Source organism: Biomphalaria glabrata, chromosome 14, assembly GCF_947242115.1.
Source record: "Biomphalaria glabrata chromosome 14, xgBioGlab47.1, whole genome shotgun sequence".
In the NCBI taxonomy this organism is placed as follows: Eukaryota; Metazoa; Mollusca; class Gastropoda; family Planorbidae; genus Biomphalaria; species Biomphalaria glabrata.
In genome coordinates, this window is record NC_074724.1 from 21411395 (window position 1) to 21433558 (window position 22164).

The 22164-nt window shown below is 31.5% G+C and overlaps 1 protein-coding gene across 2 annotated transcripts; it reads left to right on the plus strand.

The window, feature by feature from the left end:
* Nucleotides 1-1952: 1952 nt before the first annotated feature.
* LOC106077266 (sialin-like) lies at nucleotides 1953-21946 on the plus strand. Of its 2 annotated transcripts, XM_056009551.1 has the most exons (12): nucleotides 1953-2084; nucleotides 7032-7239; nucleotides 8965-9056; nucleotides 9910-10003; nucleotides 10745-10890; nucleotides 11161-11248; nucleotides 11393-11482; nucleotides 17970-18103; nucleotides 18330-18479; nucleotides 19112-19244; nucleotides 19416-19654; nucleotides 20316-21946. In XM_056009551.1, the coding sequence occupies exons 2-12, from the start codon at nucleotides 7047-7049 to the stop codon at nucleotides 20472-20474; spliced, it is 1518 nt and encodes a 505-aa protein (XP_055865526.1). In that variant the 5' UTR covers nucleotides 1953-2084; nucleotides 7032-7046; the 3' UTR covers nucleotides 20475-21946. The 2 variants fall into 2 exon arrangements, with proteins under 2 accessions (XP_055865526.1, XP_055865527.1); XM_056009552.1 differs by lacking the exon at nucleotides 1953-2084 and having other exon boundaries at nucleotides 7096-7355.
* The last annotated feature ends 218 nt before the right edge of the window (nucleotides 21947-22164 follow it).

Genomic DNA, 22164 nt, shown 5'->3' on the forward strand with positions numbered 1-22164 from the left:
CTACAGGCAGCAAAGTTTAATTTTGAAGAATCTAAAACTGGCAAGTACTTGCATTTTACACTTCAAATGGAATACCAATGGGACTTAAGGAACATGTACACGCCCTTTGATGAAGCTGCCAAATGCATGTCAACGTGTTGTCTTTTGAAAGAAGATTTTCAAAACTAAAGTTAATTAAGAACTTTTGAGACATGAATTTTAAATCGGGCAACTCTGTCCATTAAAAACGTAATCGCAAAAGATTTTGACTTTAAAGTTGTTTATAATTTTTCTAGTTTTTTAAATCATTATTTTGTAACGATTAACAACTATCAACGAATGTAGGTTATTAGCGCACTGTATTATGGGTCAACAAGAAGAACTAAACGATACGTTTTTATTGGGAAGATTTGAGGGGAACACGGGGGGGGGGGGGACACCCTGAACTTACCGCACCGGGTGACACTCACTCTGTAATACTGAAGCCACGAGTGATATTTTAACATTAAAATGTCACCTAAAACAAACAAAATTAAAGCAAAAAAAAAATCAGTCACAAAATTCCAACTCCCAAGGAGGGGGAATCTCATTTCTGAGGTGGGGTTGAAACCCAAACCCCCCTGGCCAAGTGACCTCCGTGACCGTGTCGAAGGTGCCGCCTGACTACGCCCATGATTGTTACAGCAAGCATGTTATTTCTCGCTTTGCCTGTGACATCTTGTTCAGAATTTAAGAGCAGTCATTCTCAAAGTTTCGATTTATATAAAAGTATTTAAGATGTTGTATGACACATAGCAAGTTGGCTTCACTTAATGTTCTTTCCATTGAAACAGCCAAAAGTTTAGAAATAGATGCACAGACTTCCACTTTGCTTATCAAAAGGCCAGAAAATTTTTTTTTTTTAGAAAATCAGTATGATATCTAGGCCTATTCACTGTTAACTGATTTACATAGAATTAGAATATAGTTTTTGTCAATGTTTAATACTATTTAATATTTTGACATAGAAATCTTTTAGGAATGAAAATGTGTATAATGGGAAACAAGAATTAGAAAAACAATTATTTGTTCATTTGAATTTAGTCGTTTAATTAATACTGTTAGAAGTATTACTTGTACGGAGTCATAACTGAATAACCAAATCAAACGTAACGACTTTATTACCTGAAAATGTACCGATACATAGGCCTACGGGCCACTCGATATTTTATGTCACACACTAAATTTTTCTTATTGGAAAGGAAGGGGGGGGTGCCAATATATTCTTGAACCCGGGCACACGGGTACCTTACTACGCCACTGATCCTATCATTTACCTGGACCAGTTGGGAAAATAGGAAAGAAAAAAGGGAATGGGTGAGAAAGAAAGGAATATCTGGGTGAATTTTACGGTAATTGGTTTTTAAAAGCATTTTAAAAAAAGGGAAAATATCTGAATTCGAACTCTGGCTTATTATCTGCTAGTGAGAGAATATTGTATAAGTTATATTTTTTTTTTTTCAGTTTTGAGCGGCGACCTACAAAGGGGATTAATTCGAATCAGCTTATGCCACCACTTCAGTAAAGTACGATTTCTTTCCCGTGTTTAAGATACAAACAAAATAATTAATTACCAATAGTTAATAAACCAATTGGTTATTTTTTAAATTGACTCTTGTGATGTCAGGTAAAAGAAATAATTATTCGAAATTTCATCTTGATCTGAGATTGGGTGTGGGAGAAATAACGTGTACCTTTTTTTTTTACCAGACAGACAAACTGGCAGAGTGAATTGATTTAAGCTTTGTAATGAAATAGCCTACTCAGAAAGAAACAAAGCTAGAGGCACAGACAAGATAGATAAGAGCCAGTTCTGACGCCAATTTTGACGTCATGTGAACGAAATGTCGGGTGAAGGAATAGTCAGGTTTCGTAGAATCCACCATTACAATTTAGGATGACGTTCTGGCTATTAACGTATTCTTTCGGAAATAGCCTAAACTATACTATAGAATTATCAATGCTAGACCGGAAGTTTCAGGAGATAAGAAATCAAAGCAACATACTAACATAGAATAGTTCTAACCGTCTACAGTCTACTGTGCTACAGTCTCCACTGACTACACGTAACATTATTATTAAATTAAATTTTAAATGGTCTATCTAGATCTATACTCAATAGATCTAGATATCTTTTCTTTTACATCACAGTGACTAGATTCTATCTAGATCTAGTAAAACAAGTTTTGTCAGTTTTGATAGCTTTTCTTCAAAATAAACAATGAATTTAAACGTTACTTACATGAATTAGGCACTTCAGCAAAAAAATTTGTTTTGATCATATTGTTTTGTAATTGATATCATTAAATAGAGCTTGGTGTCCCATTTACAAAAATATCAAATTTATGTTTCTATGATAAGTAGGAGCAAAGTTATGATTTTTTTGTATTTATTTTTTTTCCTTCTTTGGCTTTGTATTCAAAAAAAATTTTGGTACCCGAATTTTGACTTTTTGTTATTAAAGCATGCATATCTTTCTTATTATTCAATATTTTTGGTTTAAATTTTCAGAAGACTTTATGCATATTAAAGTAGGTAAATCAATAAAAATTTCAAAATGATCACAATGCAATGGAACCTATTTAGTTAGATAGAGCTTGAGAAATGCTTTCCAATGATACCAATTTTATATTGCTGAGTTAATTGTGAGGGAAGTTATTACATTTTTAGTGGCCAAAAATTAGCCTTCTTTAGCCTTTGTAAATAAAAAAAAACTGTGACCGAAACAACTGACAGTTGAACTTAAATTAACTGTATTATAAAAAGTCTTAAAGATATGGGGTTGAAACTTCACACTCTTTTACATTAACCAGTATTCTGTTAAAATAAATTAAAAAAATAAGACCAAGCAATAAAATCTTTGAAAAAAAGTTAATTAATATATAAAAAAAAGCCTTCGCCTTCGACAAAAAATAAAAATATATGTGATTTTGTCATCATATGAGCCCAAAAATCACAAATAAAACAAATCAGAGATCTGTATTGTATTTTATTTTGTTTAATTATAATTCTACTGTATTTAAATAGCTATTTATATGCATCAGATAGATAATTCTTATAAATTATAAATGAAAATAGCACTGCGCAGAAAAATATTTCCTAAAATTTAATGACTTTAAGTTTCATAAACTTCATAAAAAAACAGTTTTAACCTTTTTGTAGAGCACTGGCAATTAATCATTTTAAAATGCCTTAATTTAAATGCTTTAAAAATTAGATTGTAAATGAAAAATTTCTTGCTTCGGACAATAAAATAAAAAAGAAACCTTGCGATTTTTTTAGAAGTTATTAAAAGATTTTTTACTTGAATTTTTGTGCAATAATAGTTCATCATTTTAAAAATATAATGTACTCATTTATTAACTATTAATTTACATGTATATTAATAGAAAAAAAACAACACACAGAAAAAAAAAATTATTAGTTCGCTGAGTTAAAAATATGAAAAATAAATTGTAATATTTAATATTATTTTTTAAAGTAATTAAACTTTTACTTTAAAATTTGCAGATTACAAAGTCATTATAATAAAGACACATTCCCTCTCCATAATCTAGCATTCAAACACTATAAAAGTTAATCTAAATGAAAAATTCCTATGTGCTTCTAAAAATAGCTTGTGATAGACAGAAGTTGACCATTTCCAGTAAATCACAGTGTTGGTTGTTACTAAAAATAGATTTTAACCATCAACTTTGAAAATTAATATCTAAAGAGTGCGCCAAGCTACAAAGTTCAAACTTAGCACACATATATATTAACATGCTAAATTCAATAGAATTAGTGAGATTGTTGTAACCATAAACACTTTTATTTTATTTAAAAAAGAAAATTTTACCCTTCTTTGTCTTTGTTAATTTTAATATCAAATATCTTTAAAGTGCGCCAAGAGAATTTAATGAAATTTGAAATATACACATTTCATAATATGATAAATTATTGTAGCAAACAGCATTGTTGTAACTTTTATAGGAAAAAAGTTTTAAAAATGTCAACTTTCACATAAACTTTTGTTAAGAAAAATTTAACAGATTGGCTTCAAAAGCAAATAAAAATGATCTCTGATATCTTATGTTTACAAAAAGTAATCATAATTAGTCCTCAAATCAAATACAATATGCTAAAACTTTGATGGAAATGACCACCCCTAAAAAAAGGGTAAAATGTGCTGACACACTTTTCAGCCATTTTTTTGGGAGAAAAAAAAATGGATCTAGGTCAGTTTATCGAAGTACCTATTTAAAGTGTGATATAACCCCAATCTTTCATCTAAGCCGATTTTTCATACTTTTACAGCCGGGCGAAGCTGAAAATAGAGACGTCAAATTTGGTCGAAATTGGACTTGATTCAAGCAAAACTTTTTTATTTGTCAATATTTCCATTTCAAATTTTCAGGAGACTTTACATGTTCTTTATATCATTTTATAACCCCCAAATCTTTCATCTAAATCTATTTTTTATACTTTTACAGCCGGGCAAAGCTGAAAATAGAGACGACAAATTTGGTCGAAATTTGACTTAATTCATGCACAACTTTTTTATTTCTCAATATTTCCATTTTAAATTTTCAGGAGACTTTACATGTTCTTTATATCATTTTATAACCCCCAAATCTTTCATCTAAATCTATTTTTTATACTTTTACAGCCAGACGCAGCTAAAAAAAGAAAAAAAAAATTTGGTTGGAATTTGACATTCATGCACAACTTTTTTTATTTATTAATATTACCATTTCAAATTTTCAAGAAACTTTAAACATGTTATTTGCTACAAAAATAAATATTAATTTTAAAGAAAAATAGCAATTCAAAATTGTGACATTTATTTTTAATAATTGTACAACGGGAACCGCTAGATTTTTTTCAAATATTGACGAAAACTTGTTTTTATTTCTTAATATTTAATCATAAAATTAAAAGGAGACTTTAAACAGCTGGAGTATGAAAAATTAATCTTTAAAAAACATTTCTAAAATATTGACCTTTTTTTTTTTTACCAAACAAAACAAAAAACGCAGATGTAAAATTACAAAATATTTGGATGGGGGGGGGGGGGGGGAGCAAGGCAAGACGCAATAGAAATCAGTACTATTAGTCAAATTGCCAAGATTAGATATCAGAAGGTCTCTTTTATAAAGTTAAAACATATATATACAGACATAATCTAAACAAACTTATAACATCTAGATCAAATTTATATATATATTGAAAAGCTGTTTTAGTTTTTAGGCTATTTCTCAGATTTTCTCCCATTAAATTTCACATAAAAAAAATAAATCTAAATTTAGTCCTCACATTCTAGATCTAGAAACTAGTATTAGTTTATTAAGACAATTAAGTATAGACTAGACTAGTATATTATATATCAAATCAATAATCATGAATAATCTTATCTATCTTTATCTAATTCTAGATTTCATTCTATGCATCTCTGTTCCTATTCTAGAAAAGAGATCTAAGCCTAAATCTAAGTATTAGACCTAGATCTACACTCTAGTGTATGATTAAAACAATAATTTGATTTTTCTACATTATCTGTTGCTTCTCTAGATCTATTACTAAATAAATCTAGATCTACATTAATACCAGTTTTTTTGCTTCATTATCTATATTAATAAACAAGGAAACTTCGCTTTAATAATCTTTTATAAGTATTTTATTACTACTTCCGGTAGAATTGATAGCAAAATGGCTACTTTCAATTTGGTGGTCATTTTGGCATTCATATACCAAGAGTGCCATCCAAAATAGCTTAATAATCACACGTGATTCTTATGTAGATATGGATACTACAAATTACTAACCAATATAAATAATTACAAAACAAAAATAAAAAAGTAATCATAGCTGGAACACACCCTAATTTTGGAAACTTAAAAAAAAAAGATCTAGTAAACCAATCCCGTCAAATTTGGTATCAAAAGAATCGCCATTTTCTCCCCCACAAAATGATACTCTAGTCTAGAAGATCGGTTAAAAAATAATGACGTTTTACGCACTTTTCCGGCGGTAACTGGGGATGCGACCGAAACCATGAGGACCAGTTTTTAAGCAGACTTCCGGCGCACTAAAATAGCGATGTTGAAGTACCTACATGAATCATGATCCCTCAGTCAAGCCACTCAAGGCTCAGGCACTGACCCTGAGACTGAGGCAGGCTCAGGACTGCCAGTGCCAGTGTGGAGGGGGTAGGGGGAGTGGAGTGGGCATTTCTTTACCTTTTCAAATTGTTAACAGTGGATCTACAGACAGAGCAGCTGTAAACATAACCACATCATAACATTATGAGATACTTCCTATTTTTAAGTTCTAAGTGTTGTTTAAGATTCAGACGAGCATGTTCACCCCCTAGCCCTAGTTAAAGTAGTTACTAGTTAAAACTTCTATAGGCAGGACTATAAAAAATATAGAGTTACCTTGTTTGTTAATCTCCTAGACAGAGGTTTGAAATTCACAGAATCACAGTTTAAGGTTATAATTGAAATAAGTGAATCTATGATGAACTTTGTGATGACATGTGATGAATTCTATGTTATAAATACAATGTCACACTATGAACATTAATGACATTATGAACTTTGTGCCTTGAAGAAGAAATGAACCTTACCATGAACTATGGACAGTGAACTATGAAGAAAAAGTGGCATTTTTTATGTTTGTTGTCTTCCCCATTTGATGCTCATTGTCCATTGTAAAGACTTAGACTGTTTTTCATATTTTTTTGAAGGAAAGGGGAGGAAGAACTGTTAGACAGCTAGTTTAGTTAGTTGAGTTGCGCACTTTGTTAGACGGACAGTAAACATACATTTTATAGTGACGAGCACTTCAGTTGCGAAGTGACTATAGAGATCATCTCATGAAAATAGATACTGGAGTGCTTATAGCCATAACCACTTCTGATTATGACAACCTTGGGGAACCATATATATTTATTTATTTATTGTTTTATTATTAATAATCTGTTACTGTAATTATCAATCGTAATAAATGCTTTCTATTTTTTTAACGTCTAGGTCTGATAGGAAAAGATGGACAGTGAACACCAGCCTTTGGCATCCTCTACAGCTACTGAATTGTACACTGAAGATGCACCACCTCCAAATGCTCCTGCATTTAGCCATGAGTCACTGGACATCACAGGCAAAAGCCCCCCTCACACCAATGCCTGGTACCTGCCACCAAAACGCTATGTCATAGCCCTGATGACATTCCTAGGGTTTGGTGAGATTTGGCTGTGCCCACGCATTTGATATTGTGGTGATATCATTGTTGTTCTTTTTGATGGTCACTTTGATCTTTTCATTCATGAACTTCAGTTTTGATGGTGCTGCCAAAAGGTAAATGTTCTTAGTTCAAGTCTAGTAATTGATTTGCTTTTTAGCACTTGACAAGTAGTTTCAATCAATATTAAATGAAGTTCCCATAAAATAATAAAGAAAATTTTATAATTAGAAGTAGAAAGAAGGATGAAAATGCTGTGGCAATTTACAAATTGATGCCCAACCTCAGGCAACCTGTGACTGCAGTTGTATATTAGATGTCAAGGATTAGTTTCTTCAGTCACATGGGGGAATTTGCAAATGGAAAAAATCTCTTGAGATGAAAATGACACAGACATATATAATATATATATATATAAACATCACTTGATAATACACATGTTTATAGTTTTCTGTGATGTTCACAACTGACTAGGAAGTTTTATTGATTTTAAAAGGAACAATGATATTAATATATCAGAAGTATCCTGGTTCAAATTGATAGAAAGTCAAATATTTTCTTTTATCAGTCCAATTTCCATTACTTTGCTTGATCAATGTTCATGTCACTAAGAGAAAAGAAATGGTTTGTACTTCATCAGTCCAATACCTAGCTGCTTTTTTTTCCTTTTGTTTAGAGGCATAAGTTTATAACACTTATGTGAGATTTTTTTTTTTATAAATAAAGTTTTATTTCCAGATGTTAACGAAAGTATGTTAATCTGCTACAATTCTAGTATTATTGTTAGCCTTTAATTTCTTTTTAAATATTTTTTTTTAGCTGTTATTGGTTTCATTAAATAATGTAAAAAGTATTTTAGATGATATTTGAATATCTTTAGCTTTGATGTTTTTTTTCAAATCTTACTGATTCTTTTCCTTGGTCTATTCCTTTCTTTTATGTCCTGTTAATCACTGATTATGACTTTCTTTAATGTCAACGTTTTCTTACCTTGCATGATAACATATAACTTTCATCATTGCTTATTTATTTGTATATTTGATTCTATTGATGTACAGATAAATGTGTGATTTGCATGATGTTTTAGGAATATATTTTAACAATTTAGCACTAGTTTAGATGTTACTAGAAATCTTCTGCCATACCTCTTAAGATTTTTCAAATCACACCTATTTTAATCTACGAAAAAATCATTTAAACACACATGATTATGTCTTAAATGATTTTGCAGGCAGTCTTTCTTTACTAGTTGTGTTTTTTTGTAAAAAAAAACTGTATTACATTTCTTCACTTAATAAAGCTGAGAATATAGTTATATATATATCTTTGATGACTTACTGGAAAGTATTTTTTTTTTTTTTTTTTTTTATGTTACATTGGATGTTCTTTTAAGAATGGAGATTATTTTCAATTTTCATACATATAAACTTTAATACAGAATATAAAATAGTAAATATAATAATGGTGCTGTGTATTTTTTTTTGTTTAAACATTTAAAGTTTTTTTTTTTATAAATTTTTTTCTTAACAGTCCATTTTAAACTTGTATGAACACTACAAGTTCTTTAGATATAAAAATAAAGTTATAAAATAAATGTCTTTGAGCTTTAATGTCTAATGTTCAGCAGAAAAAAAGCAATAAAAACAATGGTTATTTAAAATATTTGAAAGGAAACTATTGATCATGTTGTGAGAGCTAGGTAAAACTTAGTTTTTAAATTCACAGCAAACCTCTATGCCTTGAGAGTGAACCTGAGTGTTGCTATTGTAGCTATGATATCCAATAGGACCATCATTGTCAATGGAACACTTGAAACGGTTAGCTTGAAAGTTACTTAATATTTAGCTTCTTGTTAACTCTTAAATAGTATGTACTATGACTTGTTAAGAAAATGGCTTCTCAATTCATTATTAGATAAATGATGTATTTCAAAATATAAGCTTCTTATAAAATTTTAATACAACAAATATCTACAGCACTGACAGTTTTAGAATGAAGGATGAATCACTCAGACATATCTAACTAATAAGGAGAATGAAATTAATTTGATAATATCCATAAACATTTTGATCTTGATGGAGAAACATACTTTTCCAGAGCCATTCCTATTGCAGTGTTGTCTGCACTAACGAATATTTTAAGTTTCCCTTTCAAAGCTGTCACAGTATCAGCCTGTATGATAAAAAGCCATCTTTTTCCGGGGTCATTGGTTATTGTTTTTTTTTTAGAAAGCACAACTACCAACCACTTCTTACACAGGAAACAGATCAAATATCTTATAAACTAATAACTGAAAATCAAAGTTTTGTTTGCCTATCTTTATATTAAAAGTTCATCAAGGAAACAGATCAAATATCTTATAAACTAATAACTGAAAATCAAAGTTTTGTTTGCCTATCTTTATATTAAAAGTTCATCAAATTTGTCTACACTTTGAAGTTTCAGCATCAGGTGAATAGGGCTTATTATTTGCCCCTAAAACTTTCACAAAGATTATAAAAATGCTCGTCCAGTGTTCCAATTTGGCAACACAATCACCAATTTTGTGCATATAAAAACCATTCAAATGTTTCAGTTGTAATTTTCCTCTTATTTTTGCCCATTAAGTTCACATTTTATATCTAAATTGTTTGTGAATTGATATTTTTTTAAACATTTTTTTACAATCAGCTTTCAGGTCCAGAGTTTAACTGGAGTCAGCAGATGCGTGGACAAATTTTAGCCAGTTTTTTCTATGGTTATATTGTAACCCAACTACCTGGTGGTAAGAAAGTCTTACAGTACCTACTAGTCATTGTGTCTTACAGTACCTACTAGTCACTGTGTCTTACAGCGCCTACTAGTCACTGTGTCTTACAGCGCCTACTAGTCACTGTGTCTTACAGCGCCTACTAGTCACTGTCTTACAGCGCCTACTAGTCACTGTGTCTTACAGCGCCTACTAGTCACTGTGTCTTACAGCGCCTACTAATCACTGTGTCTTACAGCGCATACTAGTCACTGTGTCTTACAGCGCATACTAGTCACTGTGTCTTACAGTGCATACTAGTCACTGTGTCTTACAGCGCATACTGTCTTACAGCGCCTACTATTTACTGTGTCTTACAGTACCTACTAGTCACTGTAGATAGTAAGGCAGTTTATATGCAGAGAAGTAGATGTTTTATAGTGAAGCATGTAGGTCACAGCTGGGTTTGCATATAATGCTAATAATTTACTTATCTTGAAACTTTGGACTTGAAGACAAAGCTTTATTATTATTATTATATCAGATTATGTCTGCATACTGGAAATTTGTTACCTTAGACAAACCACACACATCACTACTATGAAGAAACTTAAGGTCCACCTGTTCAAAATTTGACATAATTATTTTGATTAGTTTGCAATTTTTGTTTTAACTTGTATCTATTGTTTTATAGCTACAAACAGTTTTATGTACATGATTAAAAAAAACTTAATTTTATGATGTACAATCAACTAATTTATTCTATTTCTTCTCTAGGCTTTCTCTCACACCGTTATGGTGGCAAATATGTGTTTGGTATAGGAATATTTTTGACAGCATTATTCACACTCATTACTCCCTTAATGGCATCATGGAGTCCTTATTTATTGATTGGCTGTCGAGTGATTGAGGGTCTTTTTGAGGTAAGTCTCAATTCATTTGTTATATTTTAAATGTTTAAAATTATGTATTCATAATTTTTTTTTAATTTTTATAATTAGGTATACCAAAAAATATTTTAATTTTAAAGAGATGTACTTGATAAGGAAACTAATGGGTGAACATATGATGCAACTGGTGATGGGGGAGGGAGATCTTGAGAACTGAATCTATAATTGTCTTTTTATTGACAGTTTTATTTTATCACTGAGTTTATTAATAAATATGTCTGATGGTTTCATTATGTTATCTAGGGTGTAACATATCCTGCCATCCATGCTATCTGGGCCAAGTGGGCTCCACCTGTGGAGAGAACTAAACTAGCAACATTTGGATTTTCAGGTTTGATCATCTAAGCTATAAGCTAATTAAAATTGTTTTCTTACAAATCTTTACAATATGAATGTAAACGTCTAAAATAGACTTTTAAAAAATTGTCTGATGTTAATTTTTGTTCAATAGTCATTTTTGTTTGTTTCCTATAAGGTTCATACATAGGTACTGTCCTTGCTCTGGTGATATCTGGATCTTTGGCAGAGAGTACTGCTGAGTGGCAATCTATATTCTATGTCTTTGGTAAGAGCAAAGAATATCAAAGAAAAAATTTTGTTACAAAGTCACTATTTATGTTATTCTTCATCAAGCTCAACTGTAAATATATAATTTTCTTGAACCTATCAATGATTTGACACCATTCTTTCAGCTGATTAATGATATCATCGTTGATGCTTAAAAGGTCAGATGTTTTTCTTTCCTCAAAAATGTTTTTTAAGGGCTTATAATTTAATCTTAAATAGTTTCTCTTTGGAAAACACACAGATGTTTTTCAATGTTTTTAAAGAGTGGGGGCTAAAAAGAGGCTCTATTTTTCTTTATTAAATTTCTGTACTATAGTTACATAGAAGAGTGAGCTTAAGACAACTTAGTTATTGGTTTTATATATTTTATACATTAAGTTTCGTGAAAATATGAATAACTACAGAGTTGCCTACTAGTACGCATGTTGCGAATTTTGTACGCAAATGGACAAGAAAATGCATGAGTACGGTTTATCATCTGAAAATATGCATTTCCCCCTCTAAAGAAAAAAATAATAATATAAAAAAATATATAGTTCCTGCTAATCACATGTAGATCTATAGATCAGTATGTCAATGTCTGGAAATGGACTATTCTTATTAATCTACCACGAGATAGTATCGCTTTTTTTTTTTTTCACGCCCTCTGATGCGCGAAGATTTAAATGTTTAGACCTACTAGATCTTACTGATTTAAATAAAGCGGAGTTCCTTTCAATGTGTCAGTTTAAATGAAGTCTTAAAACTGATTTGGAATTACATCTAAGAGATATTTTACGATGTTAGGCTTATATATATTTAGATCTAGATTCTAATAGAATTTACATACATCTAGATTTGGATCTAAAATAATAGATATAAATTAGATTATTCTAGATCTATATATATAGTTCCTCCTTCATGGTCGAAGATGAGCACATTTCTCATTTCCTATGGACTCAAAGATGGCTGTTAAGTCCAATCCTCGCTTTGAAAAGCCGGCCGCATATGTGGCATGGGTGGGTCAGGTCAGTTTCAGATAGGCCTGCTTCTTCTCTCAGCTTTTTGTTGATTCAGCACTCTTTCGCCCTGTCTACGCTTCTTGCTTCAAATCTTGAGACTCCGTGACTCACAGCTTCACGCCATGAGGAGCGATGGAGAGCTAGTGTTTCCCAGCTGTGATTGTCGATATTGCATTCCTTGAAGGAGCTCTTGAGAGTGTCTTTGTAGCGCTTGTATTGGCCTTCTTGGGAGCGCTTTCCTGCACACAACTCCCCGTACAGAAGTTGCTTGGGAAGGCGATTGTCTGGCATGCTACTACATGTCCCGTGTACTAGACTTTGATTTAGAACTAATCTAGAGCAAAGTAATCTATAGATTTAACTACTGACTAGATCTAGATCTAGTAGCTCAAGGCTCTAAATCTAGTTATCTGTATCTATCTAGATCTATAATCTATTCAAAAGCAGCATTTTCTGCCATCTTATAAGAGATTTTTTGATCTCCTTTCTTATGCTTTATGGAATCTAAAATTTAAAAAAAAATTGTCTCCTATTTTTTTATCTTTGTATAGGTCTAGATCTAGTTTTTCACATTCATGATAGAGCCTTCAATTCCGTGGGACTGTTGAAATACCTTTAACTAGTGCTATGCTTATTAAAAATCAATCAGCTACTAATGAAGCTGCCTACAGATCTAGATTCATTAAACCACCAAATTCAGGAGAGAGTTCTTTTGAGATGAAAGTGAGTAGGGCAGAGGTTTTAATAGAAGAAATGTTGGTTGAGCTTATAAAGGGAATCAAACTTGCAGAACGTATCTTCAGTGGCAGATTGAAATCAGCTGTTATAGTCATTAGTGACTAGATCAAGCTAAGTTTCATTACTTATGAAGGCCTAAATTCAAAGAATGAAATCAGGGGCATTTAAGGCTTAGTATGTTTGCAAAAGAAAAGCTTTAATTATGTTGATAAAACTTATTAAATTCTTGATTCCTTGCACCCTCCTTCAACACATCTGTTTGTTTTATAAAATAACTTCAAGCATCAGAAACCTAAATAAATAGCTTTATCTTACAACAGCTACTCAGCTGACTCAACAGCCCAGCTTTTATATTAGAAACAAGTTCAATGACTAATTAGGATTATCTGCCTGAAAAAAAATCTTTCAAATGTTTGTTATTAGTGATTGTAGAGGATGCCAAATTGTTCATATCTAACTCTGCAAAGAATGGTGTGAAAGAAGAAAATCTGAATTCTTTCAAACTGTGATAAAAAAATTTTCTTTGTCTGGATACCTTGTAAAGAAATTGCCTATTAAAAACTGCATTTATAGAATTAGATGTCACTGATCCAGCTAAGCAAACCATTATATCTGGTTCTAGTGTAATTTCACTTGTAACAAAAATTCAAATTCTTTTCAAAACATTTTCTGTTGCCGCTATAATGGAATGGGGAATACACTTAAAGTATTATAATCATAAAATCATTGGCAAGTGACAAAAAAAAGCATCATTTAAACATTTTCTAAAAGTCTATGACAAATTCTAAAAGTGTAAATATTTTGACGAATGTACAAAATATCTTATAGAACTTTATGCTGTGTTAAGATTATAATTTCGTGTATGTTATCTGCTAAGTTTATTTCTTTTTATTTAGGATAATACACATTAGCCCATCAAAATACACATTTCCAGGTCTTGGGATACACATTTCCCTTTTGGCATGTAGGCATCTCTGTAACTATCATAAAAAATACATTTATTTTTAATTTGTATAAAAAAATATTGTCTAAATCTAGTCTAGATCAAGTTTCTAAAGAGACTTTTACACAGTCTTTAAGTTTTTATTTTAAAATTGCATTATCCATAATTGAATTTCATTTTGGATTTATAAACATCAATTTGTTTTATATAAAACGAGTGTGCATTCTCCTAAAATTCTTTATCAAATATAACATTTTCTGATAAACAAAAAAAGTTGTGGAAGTTTATATAATCATAACAGGGTAGCAAAATGGATAATTCAGTAGGAACTTGGACAATAATTATGGAGAGAAAGAGTTAATAGCTTTGTGATGTGATTTTCGCTCATGGCTTTTTTTTTTTAGTACACAGACCAAAAATTTTGAACTTGCTCCAAAAATGAATTCTGACACCTTTTTAAAAAGAATTTTAAGATTTATCTGCTCAAAACTTATTCAGATTAGTTTGACCTAGCTGCAACCTGCATATTTCACTATGAAACAGCAAAAATTACTTTATATTTTGTCTGGAATGGCCATGAATTTAACCTCTGTGTTATTCATGCATTCATTTGTGTTAGTATTTGTAATTATGTCTGTGTTCATGCTATAGTCTGTTGATTGTGACACTTCTTGGACTGTGTGTTACTTCTCTGTTGTTATCTTGATTGAAATAAAACCTTATTTATTAGGTAATATGTAGTATATTTCAATCTTATTTATACTTGTTAAGTTCTCAAAGTACCTGGAACCTACATTATGTTTATTCATTAACAGTGCTCTGTAAAGAAAAGTATTATTACTTGTAGCACTAGTATTGCTTTCACTCCTTGAGTCCATTTGTTTCTTGACAAAATTCTTTTATATTTATTTCACTTTTGTTTTAGTATTTTATCCATCTAATACTGGCATCTAATACTTTTTAGTGTATGCACAGTCTGGTCTTTGTTAAAAATGTTTATTTCTTCAATGCCTCAGGAGTCTGAAACTCTTTGATAGCTCAGTAATTTGTTCTTTGTATTTCAATTTATCTTATCTTTGACTTCTGCCTTTTAAATATATATTTTATTTTAAATATTAGCTTTATTTAATTTCTATGGATCTTGATCATTTAATTGCATCTGTAGCATTTACTCTAGGAGTCTACTAAATACACTTATTATCTACAAATTTTGATCACAGCTTTAGTAATGATGACTATCACACATAGAAACCTTAACCTCCATCCCCACAAGGCAGGGTAGAATGCTCGACAAATTCTACGTAAACATTAAGCAGGCTTACAAATGTAAAAGTTTGTTCCCACTTGGAGAATCTGACCATGTATTACTTCATCTTATACCAAATTACAAACCTACTCTTAAAACTACAAAGAGAGTTATAAAGACGGTAAAGATGTGGTCTGAAGAGGCTGTAGAAAAACTACGAGGATGCATTGAGAAAACTAACTGGGAAATCTTTATTGAGAACTGTCCAGACATAAACGAACTAACAGAAACTGTTAACTCATATCTATCATTCTGCGAGGAGTTAACAATTCCAACAAAAACAATACAAGTCTATGGAAACAATAAGCCCTGGATGACCAAAAAAATCAAACACCTTATTACTGAAAAGAAAACAAAGTATAAGGCTAGCAACGAAGAGTTTATAAATGCTAAAAATAAACTGAGAAAAGCAATAATTGAAGGGAAAAAAACATACAAAGAAAAAATTGAGAATTTCTTTGCCAAGAACAACTCAAAACAATACTGGGAGGAATTAAAGAAAATAACAGGCTGCGCCTCAAAACGAGAACAAATTTTAGTGGCTGATGATGAGAAATTCGCCAACGAACTATATTATATTTATTCTCGTTTTGACAAAGAAGATTTTGTTGATCTACACAAAGAACTTTTCAACACTCTTTCCAAAGGAAAACAAGAGCCCTACGTCAATTTTGTAACTGAGGATGAAGTGACCTTGTTATTTAAAAGAGTAGTCGTAACAAAAGCTTCTGGACCAGACAAAATTAATGGCAAACTGATCAAGCTATGTGCGGAGCAAATTTCTTCTATCTTCTGTCATATCTTTAACTAGTCATTGCAAACTTGCGTAATTCCAAACATCTGGAAAACTTCAGAAATCATACCAGTGCCTAAGAAACCAAAAATAGATTGCTTAAATGATTTCCGCCCAGTAGCACTAGCACCTATTGTTATGAAATTTTTTGAAAAATATATGCTTAAAAAACTTGTAGCAAAAGTCAATAACAGCCTAGACCCTCACCAATTTGCATACAAAGCAGCTAGAGGAACTGAGGATGCCATTCTATTGCTTTTGGACCAGCTTTATAAGCATCTCGATATACCCAAAACATATGCACGAGTCTTCTTCGTAGATTTCTCCTCGGCTTTCAATACCATACAGCCAAAACTGAGTAACTTAAATGTAAGCCCTTACTTACAAGCATGGGTTCTAAACTTTTTAACCCAACGGTCCCAGTATGTTAAAGTCAACAACACCAAATCGTCAACTCGAGTACTATGTACGGGTGCTCCACAAGGTTATGTACTTTCTAAGAAGCATCTGTGACTCAGTTAAACTAATTAAATTCGCTGATGATACTGCCATAGTCGGTCTTATTTCAGGAGACGAAATTCAGTATCGAAGCTCGATAGAAGAGTTTACAAACTGGTGCACCGACAACTTTCTAGAACTGAATGTAACAAAAACTAAAGAACTTATAATAGATTTTAGAAAGAAAAAACAAATTATACGTAACTGCAAATAAACACTACATCTATAGAACAAGTAAAGGCATAGAAATATCTAGGCGTTATCATCAACAACAAGCTTTCATGGGAAGACCACCTTGGAACTCTGACAAAGAAAACAGCCCAGCGACTCTTTTTTCTATACAAACTCAACAGTTTTAAATTAAACAAGAAGATCCTTGAGACATTTTACGGCGCAAATGTACAAAATCTGCTAACATACGGAATAAGTTGTTGGCAAGGCAACGCCTCATCTAAACTGTTGCAACGTCTAGAAAGCATCAAAAATTACACTCACAACATTACCACATTTAAAGGAACTTTTTGAACAAATGTGCCTAAGAAAAATCGAAAAAATCTTGGAAGACAACGGCCACCCGCTCCATCAGAACTACGCCAGGTCGTCTCGAAGTGGGCGACTGCTGTCAGTCAAAACAAGAACGGAGCGGTACAAAAACTCGTTCGTACCTCACTCGGTCAGACTCTATCACCGCCACTCATTGATCAGGGAACATGAAATGCACCAAGATACCTGTGTGTAGTCGCTGAATGAACTCTTTATGTTGTCTGTTGTATTTATGTGTATTTTTCTGTTGTGTTGTCTTTATATGAGAAACGAGTCGTTGTAATCACAACAAATTTCCGTAAGGATCAATAAAGCAGTCTTAGTCTTAGTCTTCTTAGTCTTAACTCAACCTTATACAGCGTTTACACTGCACCACTGAGTTATGTTATTTGTAATCTGCACTTGTAATGTTGCAAGTAAAGGGCGCTGATGTTGTACAGAAGCTTCTTTGTATGTTCTCTAATTATTGAGGCTCTATCTGTTCACCTTCTCAAATGACTTGTCAATATACAAATGTGCTGTGGTACTACCACTTGAACATTTCCTGACAAGTCAAGAATGCATTGCAGTATTGTAAGGTATCTTTCAAGGATACCTTGCTTTACATTGCTCTATCTCAAATATTTAAAATACAAAATGATACTCACTCTTATTCCCTGACAGGTTCACTGGCCGTCATCTGGTTCTTGTTGTGGGTGATTCTGGTTACTGAAAGTCCAGTTGGTCATCCAGGAATTACTAATGCTGAATTGGATTACATTCAGAATTCACTGGGCTATTCAGAGGATCAAACTAAGGTATTTGTTTTGTTGAGCTGTGAAATACATTTTTAAAATATTTTAATTCTATTACTAATGTAATGTGATTTTAAAATGATTAGTATTACTTAAGTTATGATTCCGTTTCATTGAATAATTCATTAAAATATTTTTTTGCTTAAATCAGTATTATAGAATGCTCATTGTATTTCTGCATTAATTCTAGCATATATATAGTCTGAAAGTCAATATTTCTTCTTTACAGCAAGTTCATCCTCCTTGGCTTTCAATATTTAAATCTGCACCAGTCTGGGCTATAGCTGTGGCACATTTTGTGGAGAACTGGGGATTTTACACTTGGTTGACTGAGTTGCCAACTTTCATGACTCATGTTTTAAAGTTTCACATCAAAGAGGTAGCTAAATGTAACAGTTCTCTGTTGTAGTTAGATGTTATAAACTAGAATTTTTTTGTATAAAGTATGTATAAAGAACTGAACTGTTCCAATTAATGTTGTTGTAGAAATTGTTGTCATTTTTGAGTTTATTACACATGAACACAAAGGCTAAATGAGATAAAGTTAACTCTTAAACTCAGTGCATCTCTAGCTGTTTCAAACATAGATACAGATTAAAGATACAGTCAATAAACAAGTTTCATGAAGAGCTTATTCGTTAGCTTTTAGTTTGAGATAAGACTATTGGTGTATTTTTTTATGTTTTATTTTGGGCCAGGTGCATTCAGTTACATACTATGAGTTTGAGATAGAATGTAGTAATTTGTAATAACCTCATTTCCTGAGCAATCTTATAAAACACTTTTGAATGATTCACATTAAAATACTCCTACCTGAACTCACAGCAAACTTTTTGATTTGGAAACTTTTTTATTATTTATAAAGAAAAAAAAAAGTACAATGATAAATCCTAGTCATTAAGTCTGAAGGTTAAAAAGTAATTGATTTGCAGATCTAGCTATGAGCTAAAAAAAAAATACCCATATCTTTAGATCTTTTGCTTCATGTTTATTTTGTTTGCTACTCAACAGGGAAGCTTTCTTTCGGCTCTACCGTATCTTGTCATGGGCATTGTGGTTTTCATGGGGGGATACTTTGCTGATGTTCTGCGTTCCAATTTTGGTGTCCCCACAGTTGTAGTTCGCAAAATATTTACTTGCGGAGGTAAAACCCATTTCTGCTCACATCATGTTGCTATTAACTGTATGTTAAAGTTAACGTTTGTCTTTTTCTTTTATAATATAGTGTAAGTATAATTTTATAATATCTCTTTTTTAAACAGTCTTCATTACTACAATCATTATTTGTTATGTTTTTCTGATTTGATTTCTTCAGCTTTTGCCTTACAAGCTATCTTCATGATAGCTGCTGGCTACCTCATGTCTAGAGTGGCAGCTATTGCCTGCCTGACTGTGGCTGTTGGTATTGGGGGCTTTGCTTGGGCAGGTTTTAGTGTGAACCACTTGGACATTGCTCCACAGTTTGCAAGCATCTTGATGGGTCTATCCAACACATTTGCTACACTTCCTGGAATTATAAGTCCTAGCTTGACTGGTGTAATCGTTTCCAATGAGGTGAATAGAATAACATTAGACACTAGGAAGATTCTATTGATTATTGTGTTGAATGCTCAAAATTTTCATTAAATTAATTTTTAAAATTTACTTTATCATCAGCCATGTGCAGTGATGAGAATTTTCCAAAAATTTCCCCAGACTCATTTTTTTCTTAAAAATCAGTAACATTTTTATCAAGCTTTTGGAGGGAGATCTTGCCATGCCATGAAAACAAAATTCTAACCTGTTCAGACTGCCTGGAACAGCTACTAAGCTAGGCTCCAAGTGCAAGAAGAAGAAAAGCAACCTTTAAATCTCTTTAAAAATATGCTCACAATTATCTGGCTTGCAGTAGAGCACAAGTAGTGTGATTTTCTTTTTCAAATACTCAGTTCAACGTTGTTCTATAAATATATTCATAAATACAATTTTATTATTAAATGACTCTTTCTTTGGGTTATTTCAGCATGCTTGTGCACATAATTTCCTAAAATTATTTAAAAGTCTGTTCCCATCATTGTATGTGGCTTTCACTTACATTTCAATATAAAAAGGTTTTATTAATGTTTTAATTTTTTCTTCTAATTTGATAGCGAGATGATGAATATCTCTAGGCTATATATGTTTTGAGTCTAGTAGTGATTTTAAATATAAAGTTGCCAATGTTATTGATTTTTAGGACTCATCAGGAGATTGGCAGATAGTCTTCTACTTGGCTGCATGTATTTATGGCATTGGTGCTTTGGTTTATGGCATACTGGCCTCGGGAGAAACCCAGAGTTGGGCTACATTGCCAGGAGGCTACCATTCCTATAATGAAGACCCTGAAGCTGACTGAGGAGCACAGCTGATATTAGGCCCAACTTTGACTGACAAGATGCTGACTTGATTTAACTAGATATATGTGTGTGTTGTGAATGGTATTTGTGTTATAGTCATTTCCTAAACCAAAGTTTTTATATTTTAAAGTTTTAACTGCTTTGTCTTGCGAATGACAGAAGATCTTTTCACATACAAATGAGAATTTCATTTTCTTAATTGTATTTGGTTTAACTAGATTTTTACTAATGAGATAGATGTACACATTTTTTAATCCTACCCTGAGATGGTTAACTCTTTGATTTCGTAATTATTTTCCACGTTTGGATGGAATTAAATTTTTGGGCCATTCAGAGTGAAAATATAATTTTTTTGTTTTTTATTAGAAAATGATATATTTAGTATAGAATTAAAAGGAATGCATGCCTTTTTATATAGCACAAAGCAATTGTTATAAAACAAAAAAATATTTTAATGTTTGAAATTTAAAAATAACTTACAGACTGCCAAAAAGCCTTCAGGATCTTGAAAAAATTAGAAAAAATGTATGGTCCATATTGAAAATAACAATTTCCATATAACTTTATATGAAAACCATTTAAAATGAATGTTCTGAGCTCATTATCACCATCATCCAGAACATAGATCTAAAGAAACTAGAGCCTTTTGAAGATCCCACTCTTTCAGAAAATCTTTCACTGTAAAAACACATTGAAAGAAAGGATGTTTATTTAGCAATATTTTAGATAATATTTTAAGTAATCAAAAACATACAGGAGGAAAAAAAATATAAAAAAAAATTTTAAAACACTGACCTTGCCAGCGATGATTACAACTTTATAGCTGGGTAAAATCAACTATGGGAGCGTCTTTCCGAAGTCAGAGTTAATCAATATTTATAACTATTAATTGATAAAATGTACTATTTTTTAATAGTCAACATTCAGTACACAGAAGCAGCATTAAAAGAAATATTTTTTTATGTCTTTTAATTTTTGTATTTTAATACTTACATTTTTTATTCAAGTTATTGTAATGCAACTTTCAGCTTTTATAGTAGATTAGTTCTAATTACCCCATTTGTTGTTAACTCCTAAACTTTCCATGACATGTTTATGATATAACTTTGTTCATTGGACTTATTTCATTTATTTTTAAACCTATTTTATTTGAACTGCTAAACATATTGAGTTTCCAAAAGTCCTAGACTTTGGACAACAAACATGCCATAAGTTCTAGACTTAGGACAACAAACATGCCATAAGTCCTAGACTTTGGACAACAAACATGCCACCCTGTACATATTGTGTTTTGATTTGTCTAAACTGCTCGATGAATTGTCTGTGTTTGAAATACTTTGGTCGAGTGAGTTGTGACACTAGACTGTGATTCTATTTTCAAAGTTTTTAAATCTTATTTGAAAATATTTTTGTTTATCCATCTGTGTAATTGTAATTGTTGTGATGGTAATAATAAATATTGCAAGTTGCATATGGCTTTGTTTGTATTCTTTTAGTCATCTCCTGCTAGCTTTTAAGTTAGACTGTTAACAAAAAAAAAACTGGTTTGAGGTTGTTCAGCAAAAGTTAATTAAAACTGATTCATTTAGAAATAAAAGACTATGATTACAGGAATTGTAACCTTTTGTAAATACTGCTATTATTTTCCAGATAGTATTTAATATTAGCAAAAAGAAATCTGAAACAGAT

Coding starts and splice junctions, on each gene's coding strand:
- LOC106077266 (XM_056009551.1), top strand. CDS start 7,047: ATGGACAGTGAACACCAGCCTTTGGCATCCTCTACAGCTACTGAATTG. Junction 11,483..17,969: donor ATCTATATTCTATGTCTTTG/GTAAGAGCAAAG, acceptor ATTCCCTGACAG/GTTCACTGGCCGTCATCTGG. Junction 19,245..19,415: donor CAAAATATTTACTTGCGGAG/GTAAAACCCATT, acceptor TGATTTCTTCAG/CTTTTGCCTTACAAGCTATC.